Source organism: Zingiber officinale, chromosome 5B, assembly GCF_018446385.1.
Source record: "Zingiber officinale cultivar Zhangliang chromosome 5B, Zo_v1.1, whole genome shotgun sequence".
NCBI lineage: Eukaryota > Viridiplantae > Streptophyta > Magnoliopsida > Zingiberales > Zingiberaceae > Zingiber > Zingiber officinale.
The window spans coordinates 20979463-20996805 of NC_055995.1; the positions used below are offsets into that span (position 1 = coordinate 20979463).

Sequence of the window (17343 nt, forward strand, 5' to 3'; positions counted from 1 at the left end):
AATTCTCATTTCTTGGTCCCTCGTCAAATAGAGATTTATCATTCTGCTCCAAAATTTTAGCAGATGATGTAAACAAGTTTAAGTTTAACCCACTCTGGCTATCAACTGAATGAGGCTACTGTTTACCAACAAGCTAGTTGAAGGTTTATATGAATCCAACTTAAAGAACGAAAACACAAAGGATGTGTCACACTAAAAATGGCTTTGAATTGTGAGTATCAACCTTAGAATAGTGGCTAATGGTGTGTGTAATCGACTTGTAAGTTAGATGCATAATTTGATTGTTAAATTGAACACTGATCTTTGCTTGATATATATGATCGAATTGTATGCAATATGCTTTAAGAGTAGGATTTCATACCTTGAAGTGTTGTTTTAATATTTGGTTTAGGTTATGTCAAGAGGATGATTTAGTTATGTTTAATTTATTTGTCCAATATAATCCATTCAATTAGTTCAATATGCATATGCTTGTTGGTTTATATATCCATCACTTTAATCCATTTTACTCATTTGTCTTGGTAGCTTTGTCTTTCACTTCGTTTGCTTGTTTTGTTTAACTATCTATGTTACTTTAATGGCTTGGGTTGCCTTCCTGGCCAATTTGATTGTTTTAGTTTGTTGCCTTATTGGATCTTGATCCTTCGGCAAATGGTGAGAGATGGAATGCTAGTGAGCTGGCTAGAATACGGACTAAGTTGTTATGATCCAGAGGGAGAAGAGGGCGAGGAGTTATCTTTTAGGTTGACTAAATCGCTGGACCTCCAAGAAAGACCAAGAAAAGGAGACTGAAGGTGTCAGCAATTCTTCCGTCAATCGTACCAGCAAAGCTGCTAGAAGATAGGACAAGGTAGACAGAATGTTAGAGGGAGTCCGGGTTGCCTCGACATTCCACTCCAATGCTCAAGTCAGTCTTCGACGAAGTATACGAAGCAGATAAACAGTACTGTAATGAAGTACATAAAAATTGAATGTAAAAATATACCAAGCCCACAAGAGCGGGCCGAAGGTAGCATGGAGTTGAAGACACCAGTATGGAGCAGGAGGTATCATGGAGCCAAAGAACCGAAACACAACGGCTCGTAGGCCAAAATGCAACAATAGTTCAAAAGGCAGACGACCGAAGGGCGGAAACACAACAACAAGTAGGGCTTTGGAAACATGACAGTGGCTCGCAGACCGAAACACAACAACGACTGAAAGGTCGGAGGCCTACAATGCCGAAACACAACATGTTGGTGCGGGAAGCATCAGATGATCGAACCCAAGTTTTGATAATGGCAAAAGGTTCAAAGTTAAGTCGTCTTATGATCTAGCAGTTTGAATGAGCTTGTAGGAAAGTCCTAAGTGTATTTTGACGGGTCGAGAACTTCAGGCAAAAGTCCTAGGGGGTGGTAACTCTAGGTGGAAAGTCCTGGAGTCGCGAACTAGGTGGAAGACTGGACGGGCTGGGAAGCGGGAGTCCAGCAGAAAGTTCGGAAGCTTTGAATGCTGAGCAAAAGTCCAGTCGATCTGGAGGATCGCACTCGCAACAGGTAAATCTCCTGAGTGGAGTAGGTGAGAACGCGTTCCCCGTAGAGGGAACAGTAGGCGTCGGGTTGACCTAGGGTTTTCGGTTGGAAATCCGAAATCAGACCCGGACAGTCCGATGACTGTCGACTATCATTTGTTATATCGTTTCTGTGCTAACTTTGTTTTGCAGGGTATGTGTTTGGGACTAACACATTTTGCAGGAACAAAGAAGCAACTTTGGCCTCAGATGAACAGTGCCTGAGGCACCTCCATGGGGCTTGGAGGCGCCTCGGGTGCGAGCCAGCAGAAGTCTGCGCAGAAGACTTGGAGGCGCCTCGGATGTCACTGGAGGCGCCTTGGAGTAGCTTGGAGGCGCCCAAAGGGATAAGGCGCGACCGAATCAGCGCTTATCACCGCAGCAGACTCGAGGCTTAGAGGCGCCTCGGACATGCTTGGAGGCGCCTCCAGCACAGCATAAAAGAGGGGTCGAGGCAACAGCTCAGAACAACAATTTCTAAGTGATCAAGCTACAACGTGCTGCTTCAAAAACGCCCTGAATCGCTGCTACAAGTTCCCGACGACCCGGAGATCCAAAATAACTTTTCTGTCGTCGATATAATTGTTTTTTAATTACTGCATTGATTGTAATTCATTTGTAACCTTTTACCGAGCTTATAGTTGTTGCCCACAGAAAGCGATCAACGATCGCGGGCCTTGGAGTAGGAGTCGCCACAGGCTCCAAACCAAGTAAACATCTTGTGTTTGCGTGTGTTCTTGTTTTCTCTTTTATTTCCGCTGCATTTAATTACTCGTATTTTATGATTCTGAAACAAAATAGCCACGAGCGCTATTCACCCCCTCTAGCGCTTCTCGATCCAACAATTGGTATCAGAGCGGGGTTGCGTTGATATGGTGCAACCACCAATCACGCAATTTTTTTTCGTGGTGTTTTCAATTTTACGAAGTCAATTAGAATCTAGCTTAATAGCTACATTCTAATTCTTTTTACGAATTAGTTTTTGCTCGAAGTTGGTGCAACACCACTCGAGCTCGTAATCTTAACTTTATTTCCTGCATTGCTAATCCAAGACCTAGTCTTGGAACATCTCTTCTTTTTTTCTATTTTGCATACTATCAATGGCCCAACAAGAGGGTTTCAGCACTGTTCGTCCCCCGCTCTTCACCGGAGAAGATTTCAGGTATTAGAAGGGACGAATGAAAACTTTTCTGAAAATCCAGTTCAAGACGTGGATGATCGTCAAGACGGGATTGCAACTACTAACTGACGAAGATGGCAAGCATACACCCTGCGAAAAGTGGGAACCAGCCTTAATCAAGAAGGTGGAAGCCGATGCCAGAGCGACCTGCACCCTCTAGTGTGGCCTGACCAAAGAGGGGCTCAACAAAGTTGGTCCGTTCTCAACCGCAAAGGAGCTGTAGGAGAAACTGATAGAACTCAACGAGGGCACCTCCGACACCAAGGTTAGTAAGAGAGATTTGTTATTTAATAAATTATATAATCTAAAGATACAGGAAGGAGAGACAGCAAGTCAACTCCATGCTCGCATACAAGACATTCTCAACTCCCTCCATACGATCGGGCAGAAACTAGAAAATCGGGATATTATAAGGTACGCTCTAAATGCTTTTCCAAAGAGTACATTGTGGGCATCAATGGTAGATGCCTACAAAGTCTCCAAGGACTTATCTTCCATTAGACTAGATGAATTATTTTCTGAATTCGAACTGCATGAACGGACTAATACACAACCAACCGAGAAGGGTATTGCTTTGGTTACAGGTACCAGTCGAACACGCGAACCAAGATCACGACGAAGAACTGAACCGGAGTCGAAAGACGAACCCGACTCAGACGATGAAGACGATGAATTGACCTCTAAACTCGTGAATCTTGTGAAGAAGCTCTACAAGAAGAAGAAGGGCTTCAACAAGAGAGACCTAACGAAAGCAGTCCAATCTAAGGAGAGTCAACCAAGCTCAAAAGTCAAGTTCGAGGTAACTTGCTACGGGTGCAACCAGAAAGGGCACATCAAGGTCAACTGCCCAAATCAAAAGGATGCAAAGAAGCAGAGGAAAAAGAAGGTGCTGAAGGTGACATGGGATGAATCCTCAAAAGAAGATACCGATGACGAACTCGATCAGACGAGTCTCCTCGCACTGATGGCCCAGAACCAGATCGTTGTGTCTGAGAGCGAGAGTGAATCGGAAGCCGAGTCCGAACGAAGCCATGGATCTGTATCCGTTTCCGAAGGGCCAGACCCCACTGTAAGTATTCCTCGCTTAAATAATTTAGTTAATTATTTATTATGCATATTAGCAAAATCAAACCTTAGGGTCAAGTCACTACTAAAGGAAGTAGCAGTTCTTAAAGAAGTGACTAATTCCAACACCTTGCCTGACCTACCTCAGACTGGAAATTCAACTCAAGTTCAAAAACTTGAGAAAGAAAATTCCAATCTGAAAAATTAGGTTAAGGATTTGGAAAAGACATTGGAACATTTTTCTTTGGGCTCCAAGAACCTTGACCTAATTCTTGGGACACAAAGAGCCGTTTACAATAAAACTGGGCTAGGATATAAAACCAAAAGGAAATATATATCTTATCTATCTTTAGTAAACAGACTAAATAGCAAATCAGTCCAAGCATGGGTACCCAAGTCCAACCTGGTTAATCAAGTTGAACTTGGTCAATATTGGGTCCCTAAGGATCAAATACATTATCTCGATAGACCATACTGAGGTTATGATCCAGGGGAAGCTAGAAGAAAAATAATAAAAATTAAATTAAATTAAAATCCAAAATTAAAATTAAATTAAAAAACTGAAATTAAAATTAAATTAAAATCCAAAATTAATGTTAAAAATTAAAATTAAAATTCAATTTAAAAAAAATCAAAAATCAAATTAAATTTAAAATTCAAAAATCAATTTAAATAAAAAATCAAATTAAAATTAAATTCAAATTAAAAATTCAGATTAAATCAAAATTTAAATCAAATTTATAAATTAAATTCTTACAAAATCTTAAAACTCTAAGGGCAGACTCCAGAATAGCTGGCACCTCCAAAATTTAATCTACCCGACAAGGGTAACCAAGAGTAGACTACCCGGCAGGGTAATTAAGGTTAGAATAAAAAGGGTTAGGTTTAACTTGACTCACGGTACTGGTGAAGTATTGGATGATAGTACGTTGGGGAAGCTTAGTCATCGCATGTCTAGGAAAATATGACTTCAACCTGGTGCGTTTGGCTAAGTGAAACTAACTGAAGCTATCCTTTATGGATCCTAACCAGTTAGACCAAGATTTTGTACTAAGTTCAATGGGTAGGACTATTTGGAAAACCTCGAAGGCATGATTACTTTAATGATGTCCTTGTGACTCACCATAGCCCAGAAGTTTATCCAAACAATGTCTATTTGTTAAACCCAAAGCTAAACCTGAATCTAACACAAAGTTAAATCAAACCCTAAAATTGAACCTAATTCGTCTCACAATATTATAGGATTCCCTGATTGAAAATTTAGATCGGGTGAGATGACTAAGGATAAATCAAAATTAAAATTAAAATTAAATTTTAAAAAATGATTAAGTTAATTAAATTTTGAAAAATATTTAAGTTAATTAAATTTTGAAAAATGTTTAAGTTAATTAAATTTTAAAAAATATTTAAGTTAATTAAATTTTGAAAAATATTTAAATTTCGAAAGAATATTAAATTAATTGAGTTACACTATATGACGAGTTAGGGCGGCGTAGTCTTCGATTAGCCGGTATAGAGGTCACCGCTGAGGGGATTCTGGCCTGGAAGGGTCGGCCATAGCTAGTCGCTGCTCCTATTGCTCTAGAGGCCGAGGATGCACCAGGCGAGGGAGAGGAGTGGCTCGACTTCTTAGCCGAGGAGTTTTTTGCAAATCCTTCCACCTCTGTCGGGCCCTCCTCATCAGTCGGACCTTCGACTTCGGCATCACCTTCCGTCGAGGACAGACTCACTCGGCTTGAAATTCAGTCCATTCAGACGCGATAGGTTGTTCTAGATAGCCATCGCTTCCTCCGATCTCTGCGATCCGAGATAGTTGCCGGATTTGCTTCTCTTCGGGGGGAGATACGTCGCAAGGGACAACCAGCACCCGAGCAACCCCTTGCACCACCTCCAGCTGACGACCCTCCAGCTGATCACCCTTCTCTTTGATGCTATGCATTGTATCTTGGATTGTGGGCACGGACCCTTTCAGTTCCTAGTCTAGTGATACTAATGTTACTCCGCTCATTTCTGCTTACTAGCCTTTTGATATTATTATTCTTGGAATGTGTTGGGTAGAATAGATTTTGATTTTCAAATCAGTTTCCTACCTTTATTCTTAAATGTTTTACTTGTTTTAAAAATCATCTTGTGTTTTAAAAATTCTAGGAAAAAAATTTCTTTCAAAATTCTAATTTTACTAGATTTTCAAATTTGGACTTAGCCTAGGCTCTACCTTAGAAATCATGTTCCCCAAGAATTCAGCCAAAGCATCTCACAAACACCTAGACTTACCTTGATTGTGCTTGAAAAACTTAGAATGGTGTGAGATGCATAGGGTACAGCCTAGACTCAAGAATGCTTATATCTGTGCATCAATATGAGTCTGAGCGTTAAATACCTAATTTACAGTAATCAAGTCAAGTCATCCAGCCCTAGTCAAATCTAACTGGATCTATTGACTTAACTTGACTAACCAAGTGAAAGATGTTGTCCTCTAGGCAATCAGCTAGTAGCTAGATGGTTAGACATGTGACCAAGAAATTAAGTGTTTGATTTTTAGGGTTATTCAACTTGCACATTAGGGCTCTGATACCTTACTAAAAGAACTTAATTAACTTGCAATCAATTTAACTCGACTCATGCTTGGTCATTAAGGTTTAAACTTATTGCTCCTCCTTGGCCGTTAAGTATTTTGGAATTCATTATTCGTTTAAATATTTTTTTAAAAAAATAGTCTTAGACTTTCTTAATATATTTTTTATATACATTTCAAAGTCTTTTGAAAATTTAGTGAAGTTTAATTTTTTCCCCAAAGATTTCAACTAAGTTTCAAAATTGGCTAAAGTTATTTTTCAAAGTAAACTTTTTACTAACTCTTTAAACTTAGTTGAAAGAAAATTATCTCTTTAGACATTTAGCTAAGAGTTTTACAATGAAAATTAATTATAAAAAGCTAAGTGTTTGAAAAGTTCTTTAAATTAGCCAAATATCCTTTCTTTAAAGCTAAGTGTTTTCTTTAAAAGTTTTTCCCAAACTTAATTCAATTTTCGCACTTAAGAAAATCCCTTTTTTTAAAAGACTTTTAAGTTTAATGAAAAATCTTTAAATAAAGTCTTTAAAAGCTTAAGTTTTCAAAATTTTGGCTAAACAGAGTTGTTTTGCACTTAAACTATTATCACTTAGCAAAATTTTACTAAGTTTTTCCTACAAAGTTTTTTGATATATGGCAAAGGGGGAGAGTAGGACAAAAAACCAAATGGGGAGTGGCTCAAAGGCCGAACGACTCAAAGGCCAGAACACAACAGTGGCTCAAAAACCAAAACACAATAGTGGCACCTGGAGTAATTGGTGTGCCAATAGCAACAGTTAACTGCGACGGCAGAGGAAGAGGAGTTCTAGTGGAGCCAATAATGAGGGAGGAGATTCAACGATCTTACTCCATTGGCAGAGATTAAGGTGGTTGCGGTGAGATCAGAGTCACCGACAAAGGTCACAAGGGAGGCAACATCGGAGGCAGCGAGGAGCTGCTGCCGAGAGGGGAGGCGGCACTTAGGCTACCGACGAAAGGGGAGGAGGTGCAACGGTTGTGGACAGTGAAGTGGAGAGCACTAGTGGTTGACTACGGAGATGAATAGAAGGTCACCAATGGGCGGTTGTGGACACTGAAAAGGAGAGAGACGGATGTGATGCTTGGGCTGTCGATGTGCCTGTGAGGAGGCGGCACCGGAGGTGGCGCATGGGATGTCGACGTGTAGAGGGAGAGGGAGGTCGTGCCAAAGGTGGCGTAGTCAGGCAGACAACAAAGTGATTGGTGGCGTGCGAATACGATGGCAGCGTGAGGCGGCATGCATCAACGTGGAAGCAACCCCTGTGAGGAAGAAGGCGGCTGGCCACCGAGGCAGCTAGCGTCAGAGGTTGTTGGCATCAAAGACAGTCAGTGAGTGACAAGGGAGCTGGCGTCTGGAGAAAAGAGGGAGGCGACGACATGATCATGCATGAGGAGAAAACCCAGCCCCAACCCTAAAAGGGGAAAAAGCACTAAAAATGACCAAAACACCCTTGCCATCCATGTGGCCTACCTTCTATCACCGCATCACAAACCTCCCTTTCAAATCTAGTCGAAGAATGCATGAGTCCGATTGGCTAGACAACTTATGGCTGAATCGCTCCTGACTACAGAGTCATATTGTTGGGTTTATCGTATAACGTCGAATGAGTAGTGATACAGCGCATGATAGTGGGGTCGGATAGCAGACGTGGTCAAAAGTCAAGCCCATAGGGCGGTCAGAAGTCAAGCCCACGAGGCAGTCAGAAGTCAAGCCCACGAGGCAGTCAAAAGTCAAGTTCACGTGGCGGTCAAAAGTCCGGCCTACGTGGGGGTCAAAAGTTCGACTAATGTGGAGTTCAATGGGCCAGGTTACAGGATGGTCCTGGTTGAGCACAAGTGGCATTCCGGAGTTAGGCCTACGTGTCGGGTATGAACTCGGAAGCTAAGGATTACATGGCAGGAATTATAGACTTACGTCGCAAGATACACAGACCGAACTGTACAGGTCAGGATATACAAACCAAGGATCACAGGTCGGGACTTATAGACTTGCGGTATAGGACACATGGACCAAAGCGTACAGGTCGGGATATGCAAACCAAGGATCATAGGTCAGGACTTATAGATTTGCGTCACAGGACACATGGACCAAAGCGTACATGTCGGGATATGCAAACCAAGGATCATAGGTTGGGACTTATAGACTTGCGGTACAGAACACATGGACCAAAGCGTACAGGTCGGGATATGCAAACCAAGGATCACAGGTCAAGACTTATAGACTTGCGGTACAGGACACAAGGACCAAAGCGTACAGGTCGGGATATGCAAACCAAGAATGACAGGTCATGACTTATAGATTTGTGGAGCAGGATACATGGACTAAGGCATACAGGTCGGGATATGCAAATCAATGATTACATGGCAGGATATGTGGATGAAAGCTTACAGGTCAGGGTAAGATACGGAACAGGGCTGTGCATACGGGTCGAGACTTAAGGAATGATAAGCAAAGGCCTCGATTGGCAGAGCGGTAGGCGCAGGTCGGGATCTACAGGACAAGATATGCACAACATGATACACGGACCAAAGACGTACAGGTCAGGATATGTGGACGAAGGCTTACAAGTCAGGATAAGATACGGAACATGGCCGTGCATACGGGATGAAACTTAAGGAACGATAAGCAAGGGCCTTGATTGGCAGGGTGGTAGGCGCAGGTCTAGATCTACTGAAATAGACCGAATAACAAATGCATGGCGGGATGTACATATCTGGATTTATGGTACAACAAACACAAGCCGGGGATTGCACCAGGGAATGCAGGTCTGAGCCTACAGGTCAAGATTTACAAGTATGAAGACCCAGTCTAAGGTTAACAGACCAGTGCGGACAGGCACTACACGACAATCAAGCCAGAGAATCGTAACAACCCATCAAAGAATAATCACCACCTGTCAGGGAATATGCTAACGGTCTGTGGCTCGTTGCCTCCTGATCCCTCCTCAAACCTATAGAAAGATGTCACGTACGTGTCATTCACCGCCAAACAAATCCTGACACCCGACATTCCCTGATACTCATCAGACTCCAGAAGCATCCACTGCCATATAAAAAAGGAGGCTTTGTCTCTACGCAGGTACGCTCACTAGTCTTTTCATTCTCGTCTTTTACTTTTCGTCCTTTCACTGTGTTTCTAAGGAAAAAAGTACCTGATTTGAGCGTCGGAGGTTCTGACCCGGGGGCTTTTTCCCTGATTCTTGGTCTCTAACGCAGAGGTGGCTTGTCTAAGTGTGTGCAGAGTCCTCGCGTCGTCATCCTCGTCATCACCCCTGATCACCCGCTCGTGAGAACCCTTCCGGTAGGTGCCAGATCAACCAAGCGCTTCCATGACTTTCCGTTAACACCGACAACAACGTGACCAGCCTCTGTCTGACTCAGTTTTCGGACAGAATCAAGAAATTATGACTATGCCGAGCGAGTGGCGATAATGGTGTTGAGTGAGCGGCGGAAATACCGTTGAGTGAGCGGTGGAAATGGTGCAAAGCGAGTGATGAAAATGATGCTGAGTGATCGGCAAAAACGATGCCGAACGAGCGACGAAAATAGCATCGAGTAAGTGATGGAATCGGTATCAAGCGAGTGACAATAGCGATAGTGAGTAAACGGCGAATGAGTGCCGACGCAAGTCAATTTACTGAAATCCAGTAAACATATGCTTCGGTATTTGACCGGCCTACCCATCCAATGAGTACTTGCAACCCCGCCAATGAAGTAGTTCCTTGATTAATCAATTTAGTCATTTACTGGTGCATGGTCCATGCACGACCTTGTTCGCCTCAATTCACTTATCATGTGTCCTTTTTCTACCCTGTCGACACGAGGACGGATGGCTTTAATTCCCTGCTGACCAATTTGACAAAGTCATATCAATAAAAAAAAACAAAAAAGAAAAGGGGGGCGGATTATGGTGTATAAAATCTTTACTTTTCTCTAGCCATCCGTCTCAATTCATCGTAGACAAGAGGAAATTAAAATGAAGAATAATAACAAAGAAGAAGAGGTGCATGTCTCACTGAACAGTGTTTGTTCATGGTAACACAGTCTTGGCGAGACAAGGTCTGAGCATGCAAATAGCGCAAAGGAAATCTACCAATGACTTAGAGGGCCCAACTGGACACTCTCCTTGAGATGTGCTTTTCAAACGTCAAATGATCATGTCGCTTAGATTCCTTCTTCTCGTGCGCAAACTGCCAAGAATGAAGCTGGCTATCAGTGAATACTAGTTCAAATTTCAACGCTCTGGTAACCATGCATCGTATTCTCATTATTATTTTTAGCTTAATTCAAACGAGGAGAGAGAATTAAGAAGCAGATAAGATTAAGAGATGAGGAGGGGAGCGTCCGGTGAGTCGTCTGCTGGAGCAGCTCCCGACACCGGCGCAGGCCGCCTGCTGCAGTGGTGACCCAAAAGAATCCGAATCCGTATGGCGCAGAAGGAATTCCAAGAACCGCTTCGGTAAGTATGACCTCACTCACGTACATCCTCTTCATTTCTTGTCCCATATTTTTTTTTTTTCAATTATCAGTAAAGCAGAGGCTTTAAATAGTTGCCCAAGGACTGAAGATTTTCAAACGCAGAGGAGTTTTGAATGTTCATTGCGGGGAATTGGACACTGAATCAGTTAATTTTGCATTGGAAAGAGAGACAGACGGACGGATGGAGAGAAATAGTAGACAACATGTGTGCTCTGCTTAGGTTAGTACCGGGAATGGATCGCACACCCTTTTCAAGAATTCAAAATTTTACAAACTCCACGCTCGCCCGATTGTCGTAGCCTTTTGAAATAATAATGTTTCTTAATCTGGCTGGCCGGCTTGCCGTTCATTGCATGGTGGCAATGATGGGGTGCTCAATATTTTTACACCCTCGGGGAATGAGCTCTGGGAAAAAACAAAGAAAGATTTAACGGAGGAAGAGATCATGACCTGTTATGAAAGCATGCTACGCTAATTTAGTCTCCTTTCATCTATGTTAGCCTTTGACCTTGATTTTTGTATAAATCGACCTTGCGAGTGATTGTGATTAAGCAGGGGACAAATACTGAACGCCACATGAATAGTTGTGTTCGAGTCGTTAATAGCTTGAGTTGGACCTTGTGAAAATTTTATTCACTCTTTGGCTAGCTAGAGGTGATAGTGATTATTCAATAAATTTATAAATATTAAAATAATTTTCTAAAATTTATTGATTTAAAAGAATATTAAATTAAAAATACTTTTCTCTAAACATCAACTTAATATATATAGACCTAAAATTTTAACTTGTGAAAAAGGAAATAAATCTAAAATTTATTTAATAGACTCACAATTCTAAATTTATTAAATGACTCAAAATCTAAAATACATTGAAGAAATTATCAAATAGTATAAAAGATGTTCTATTTTTCAAAAATTTAATATTTAATTAGAATAAGAGAAGGTAATAGTCACACTCTTTCACCGAAATTTTCTTAAGCACATAAAATCTATTTTTTCCCACATAAGTGGAATCACGCTGATATCCCCATAAATCGTCAAGGTAGCCTAAGAGGCCAGGGCACGTGGACCAGGCTGATCAAGATAAGACCCGAAAGGAAAAGGATTGCAGAGTTGGGCTTCGGACGTAGGAGGGGAGCTTAGGGATTGTTGTTCCCGGTATCTCTCGGAGTGCATAAATTGATATTGATCGTCGAGATTAGTGTTCAATATTATCTCCCGTAGCTAACGGATAGCAATAATGAGCTATGTGGTTAAACGCGTCGGCTAGATTTTTAGGTGTCGCGCGAGATCATTAGGGCACGGAGCAAATTAATGCGGAAGATTCCTGGGCATCAGGTGACAAGTGACGACATAAGCATGCGGCCTCCGTATACAAACGCTAGTAGTACGTTGTAGATCCCATGGCCAGTTGGAACGGACTGTGTGATCGATACCTTCTGCACTTGTTCAATTGCTGATGGAAAGAAAGTCTAAGTGGACCATGTAAGTTGGTGCGAGAACGCTGTGCATGCCGTGAGCAAGAGAATACCACAACAGTGGAAATGGACAAAGGGGAAGGGGTCGAGAGGAAGAAGGCAAGTGGCTCTGCTACCCAGATGTGCTCTAGGGAGGGGGCATTTCAGTTATGTGTATGAAGCAGCTGATGCGAGCACAGGATCATTCAGAGAGGGAGAGAGAGAGATGGGAGAGTGCGTCCAATTTTGATTTCAGATGTTGTCTGCGTGCACAACTCCCAAACCTCTCATCAATCAAATCAAAACCTAATGATTACTGAAGAAAACTCAAAAAAGATGGAGAGACAGAGGGCTTGGTACAAGGCAGGCATCATCATGCATCAGCGTCAGCTACACCGAAACTGGCCCTCAGTGTCACAGACATCCCCATGGTCTTTGCAGCCTCAGCTCATCGTTCAAAAGAGTGCTATAATTTATTTTTCAAATCCTTTGGACTTGTTCCTCCCCTCCCTGCTTCGACAAATTTTTACTGCACTGCGGTAAATGCTTTGCTTTTGCTGCTATTTCTATCATTGACATTGACATTGACATAAGGTCGTCGAATGGGGAGTAATTGGTGAGCAGGAAGGAAGACGACTTTAATGCCATCTGGTGCAGTGTAATAGCGGAGAGGTGATCGAGATTCAAGGATGGGGGATGTTGGCTCTTAGGTGCAACAGACGAGGAGACAATCCAAAAGAGATTACATCATCTACTGTTCAAGGAAGATCTTGACTCGAGCGAGCAACCGGGATTTGAATCGTGCAAGAGGCAATGAAATGACGGCATCACCTGGGCACAGGGATTGATATCTCTTGCTTTAAATTTTAACAATGTAGCACTCCTAATTGTTCAAGCTTTCACAAAGTTGCTTGGAATGTTAAGCTTAAACATCTGCAACTGAGAACAAGGAATTTACAATGAACCGCAGCAGAAGAAATTTGATCGAAGAGAAAGCAAACAAAAGAGCTCCCTCTCTCTTAATTCTCGTAAATTCTTAATGGTGTTTTGCATCATTTCCTTTGCACGTAGAACTCCCTTTCCGGCTCAGAGCACCTGTCGAACCGCCCGACGACGGCGCTCTTGAAATTGAATGTCTCTTGGGCGCGGGCACACGACCTCTGCATTCCGATCCCGCTCAAGCTGACCCTCGATTCCAGCATCATTTCGGTCAGTGGGAGCCTCTTCCTCATCGCGGCTGCCTCCGGACGCTGCTTGGGCGCGCTCTGTGACCTCGATTTGGCCTCGAACGACTGCGTGCTGGCCATGTAGTTGGGGGAGCAGGGAACGTTCATGAATCGCCACTGCGCGCTTTTTGCCGGAGTTGGAGGCGTATTGTTGTTCATGTAGCAGCGGGGTGTGCTCTGCGCCGTCGCGGGCCGGCATCTGTCTCCTCCCGCGAGGCACCAGTCGTTGTCCTGGAAGTTGCGGCAGTCAGGGATGGCGACGCGGGCCGGGATGTGGCACGGGAGCAGCGGGGAGGAGATGGAACTCGAGTGCCAGTCGTCGGCGGGGTCGAGAACGGACGGGTTGGTACTCCGGCGAGAAGATCGCGATTTGGGGCGGCAGGTGTCGATCTCCACCACCTTTGGGCTCCAATCGAAGACATTAGAAGCGTTATCGAGGCTGGCTGAGAGACGCCGGCGGTGGAAGGAAGTCATGTTCTCGCTCCGTATCTCATCGAATTTCTCCTGTGATTCATGTCAAAGAAACAGAGCAAAAATAATTAGAAATGCAATTCCACTGTCGCTATCGTTTGAAACACGTCAAACACAACGTACTACAGATCGTCGCGGATGGAGCTCTAGTTGAAACCTTCTATCGTTACGGAGACGATTGCGAGTTCGCTGAGCTCTGACGGAGGCCTGAGCTCTGATGAGAGCCTGCATACTGTGAAGAGTTGCAGCTGCCTGCTTGCGCACGAGATAGCCTCTCACTAAGGCCTGTAGCTTAACCAGCGCTCTCAGAGCTCTCAGTGCTTTCCTTGCCTGTGCCAACTCAATAAAGGAAAGCTTAATTGCTTTGCAGTATAATGCAGAGAATGAGGAGATGAAGAAAAAGAAAGAACTTAATTTGAGGGATTGGAATCGCAGATTACTGAACAATAGAGAAAGGAAAGGAATAAAAGTTGAGCAGAGGGTTAAACGATGCAGAATAGTCGAGGATTGGCGACATTCGAGTCAAATAAAGGATATTTCATACAGTATAGAGATTTTCGCAATTAATTAACGATAGATTAAATGGAAAAAAAAAAAAGAGTAAAACAGGAAGAAGTTTTAGGTACCAAGTATCCCCTGAATGCTCTCTGGATCTTCACCGCCGAGCGTTCGCGGGCGTTGACGAAAAGGCCGCCACCCCTTCCCTGGCTGGTGAGCCGGACGACGGCAACCGCTGCCTGGGCTGCCGCCACTGCTGCATCGGCAGCCGCAGCGGTGGCCGCTGCCACCGCAATGGCGTGCTTGCTCTGCTCATTCTCACTCTCGGCGTAGAAAGACCTGAACCACGTTGCCTCCACCGCTGCGGCCGTCGAGGCGTTCTGGCCGAGCACCACCTCCGACGTGTCCCTGGTCTGCTTCGCAAAGCTCCACCTTTTCTTCTGTCTCCTGTCCTCAACTCCGACACGGGCGCCGGAGCAGTCGCCAGGCTCTTTCCTCTCCTTCTTCCCGCTCCAAAGGTTCCGTAGCCACCGCGTCGCCCGACCCATTTACCCGCTCTGGAAATCTTCCGTATTCCGGCAGGACAAGCGAAGGCCTACTGGCTGCAGATGCTACCGGTTACGCAAGAGGGCTGCGAATGAAATGATATCATAGGATATAAACAAAGAAACAATGGAGCAGGGAATCTTACTAACGTGGTAAAATAAAGGAGAGAGAGATAAAAAAACAAATTTCGAACGTTGCTAATTGAAATCCGGAAAGAAAAAAAATTACCTACAAAGATGAGATCTTTTTCAAAAAAGAAAAAAAAAAATTATAACCCCTCGTGAAGAACAGCATTAGAAGACAAAAGAGGACGTCGCAGCAGGACGGACCAGGGATAACGAAGCTCCTCGCGCCCCTCCAAAACCATCAAACTAATAGGGGTAACGACGGATAGCCATGAGCGAACTAAAACAGGATGCAGAAAGGGAGAAAGATGTAAATAGAGGCGCTCCGGATTCAAATATGGAAGACTGAGGCGGCGGCTTTCACTCGCTGATATTTGTATGTAAAGCTCGATAGGAGTTCAAAAACAGGCGGAGAACTGAGAAGGGAACAGCTCAGATTTCTACATATTCTCTACCCCCAAAATTTCAGTAGAAGAGACAGAGGAATCAAAAGAAAGCAGGAAAACAAGATCAAATAATTGCTCAAGGACGGAGCAAGATTGGACTTTTCCTCGCACTTACTGTCTCTTTCTTTCTCTTGCACTCCCCGAGTTGTAACTTGAAAGTGGGAAGTAAAGAAAACGTCGCCGAGATGACACTCCATATCGAGGCTACATAACTTCTGTGACAGAGTGAGGAATGACACCCAAAAGGTCCGGGCTTTCCTTTCCGATCCCTGCAAAAGCGGACAGTGCGCATCGCAACAAAGAAACCAGACACCCCAAAAGAGGAGGGGAGGAAGAGGGGATTCTCACTCATCCAAGTATCCACATCAGATGAGATTAATCAACAAAATCCTCTAAAAAAGTATAAACCTTAAATTAAAATCTACAGCGAACGATTTATAAGATCAATAATTTCTGTTCCCTCTCACGGTTTCCTGAAACAATAGCATTAATATTTCTCCTCTTTCACCTGTTCACCTTGCTGCTTATGCGGTCGTGAATTTACACTGAGCTGCCATTTATTGCGGATACTGGCTTTCTCTTCCTCTCTCTCGATCTCACTGCCGCTGTGAAAATCTACCTTTTTACTGTTCACAAGGTTGCAGCTTTTCTATTGCTGACTGAAAGAGCTACTTACAAAGAAAGCCAAAGGACGCAATCTAAGCCATGGACGTCTTCGTCGAAAGAACAAACTGGTCAATGGATTACATCCAAGGGGATTCGAATTTAATGAGACAGAACTTACTATTTTCTCGATCGACGTTACAATGTTCGATGCTTGCTCGCTCTTCACTCCGGCGAGTTGCCTTTTATTTCCTTTCCCGGCGGCGAAGAGATCGATCGCACTCCTTCGCATGATCGGGATCGACCACTGTCATGAAGGTGGTGGCTCGGCAAGAGTTGGGGGAGATTTAAAAGACGAATCCGTTGGATAAAAAAATGCATTTGCTTTTAATTTCAAAAAAAAAAATAGTTTAATGCCTGCTATCGTCATCGATGTTTTATTAACATTATATACTGTTTCCAGGATTAATTTTTTTTCGAAAAAAAATTCTTTTTCGTCCTGCCGGATAATAAAATATTTTAATAAATCCAAATTAACAAACGCTTTATTTTTTTTGCTTTAATAAATAAAAAATTCCACGTCCCCTTCACGACCTCCGAGGTCGTGACGTTGCGTCCCACATGGACGCCACACTTGCCATACGAATTTACTGAAATACCCCTTCTCGATCATGTATTGACCATTTTACTATCGAGTAACTAAACTGACGGGTGGGCTTCTACGTCATTTCAAAATATGTCGAACAGTGACGTCGCCGTTTGGAGAACCCCTCCCTATACGGCCGTCAAATCGTAATCTTTACTTTTTATAAAAAGCCCCGAAAAGTGTGAGATTTTCGAAACGGGACGACACTTTTGCCGTGAGAACTGAGGTATTTGTTTATTCGCCCAGGTCCAAAAGAATATAGTAAAGAAATTAATACGTATAATTACACATTGATTCTGGACCGTTGGATCATCATATATTCCCCTGCGGCGGCGACGATTCTTTATCCTTTATGGTTACATTTTGGGCTTCTCGTTGTGCAAAATTACGACCGTGGACCAATTTGAATTTCCCGCTACGATACCTAACCTTTTAAAATGAGCCAAATTGAGTTCCCCTCAA

General features: G+C 43.3%; 1 protein-coding gene across 8 annotated transcripts; it reads right to left on the bottom strand.

Moving 5' to 3' along the window:
* Positions 1–13227: 13227 nt before the first annotated feature.
* Positions 13228–16589, bottom strand: LOC121984226 (protein IQ-domain 26-like). 8 transcript variants are annotated; one of them, XM_042537056.1, is made up of 6 exons: positions 16417–16589; positions 16141–16300; positions 15748–15901; positions 14644–15146; positions 14141–14347; positions 13228–14050 (listed from the first exon to the last, which is right to left on the bottom strand). In XM_042537056.1, exons 4-6 carry the CDS (start codon positions 15061–15063, stop codon positions 13373–13375), a joined length of 1305 nt encoding a protein of 434 aa, XP_042392990.1. In that variant the 5' UTR covers positions 15064–15146; positions 15748–15901; positions 16141–16300; positions 16417–16589; the 3' UTR covers positions 13228–13372. The 8 variants fall into 8 exon arrangements, with proteins under 8 accessions (XP_042392990.1, XP_042392989.1, XP_042392992.1 ...); XM_042537055.1 differs by having other exon boundaries at positions 16141–16345; XM_042537058.1 differs by lacking the exon at positions 16141–16300.
* Positions 16590–17343: the final 754 nt, after the last annotated feature.

Excerpts from the sequence above, each read along its gene's own strand:
- LOC121984226 (XM_042537062.1), bottom strand. The coding sequence starts at position 15,063 with ATGGGTCGGGCGACGCGGTGGCTACGGAACCTTTGGAGCGGGAAGAAG. Across the intron at positions 14,348-14,643 it reads GAGCATTCAGGGGATACTTG|GCAAGGAAAGCACTGAGAGC; the intron begins GTACCTAAAACT and ends GAGTTGGCACAG. Across the intron at positions 14,051-14,140 it reads TCCATCCGCGACGATCTGTA|GAGAAATTCGATGAGATACG; the intron begins GTACGTTGTGTT and ends CATGAATCACAG.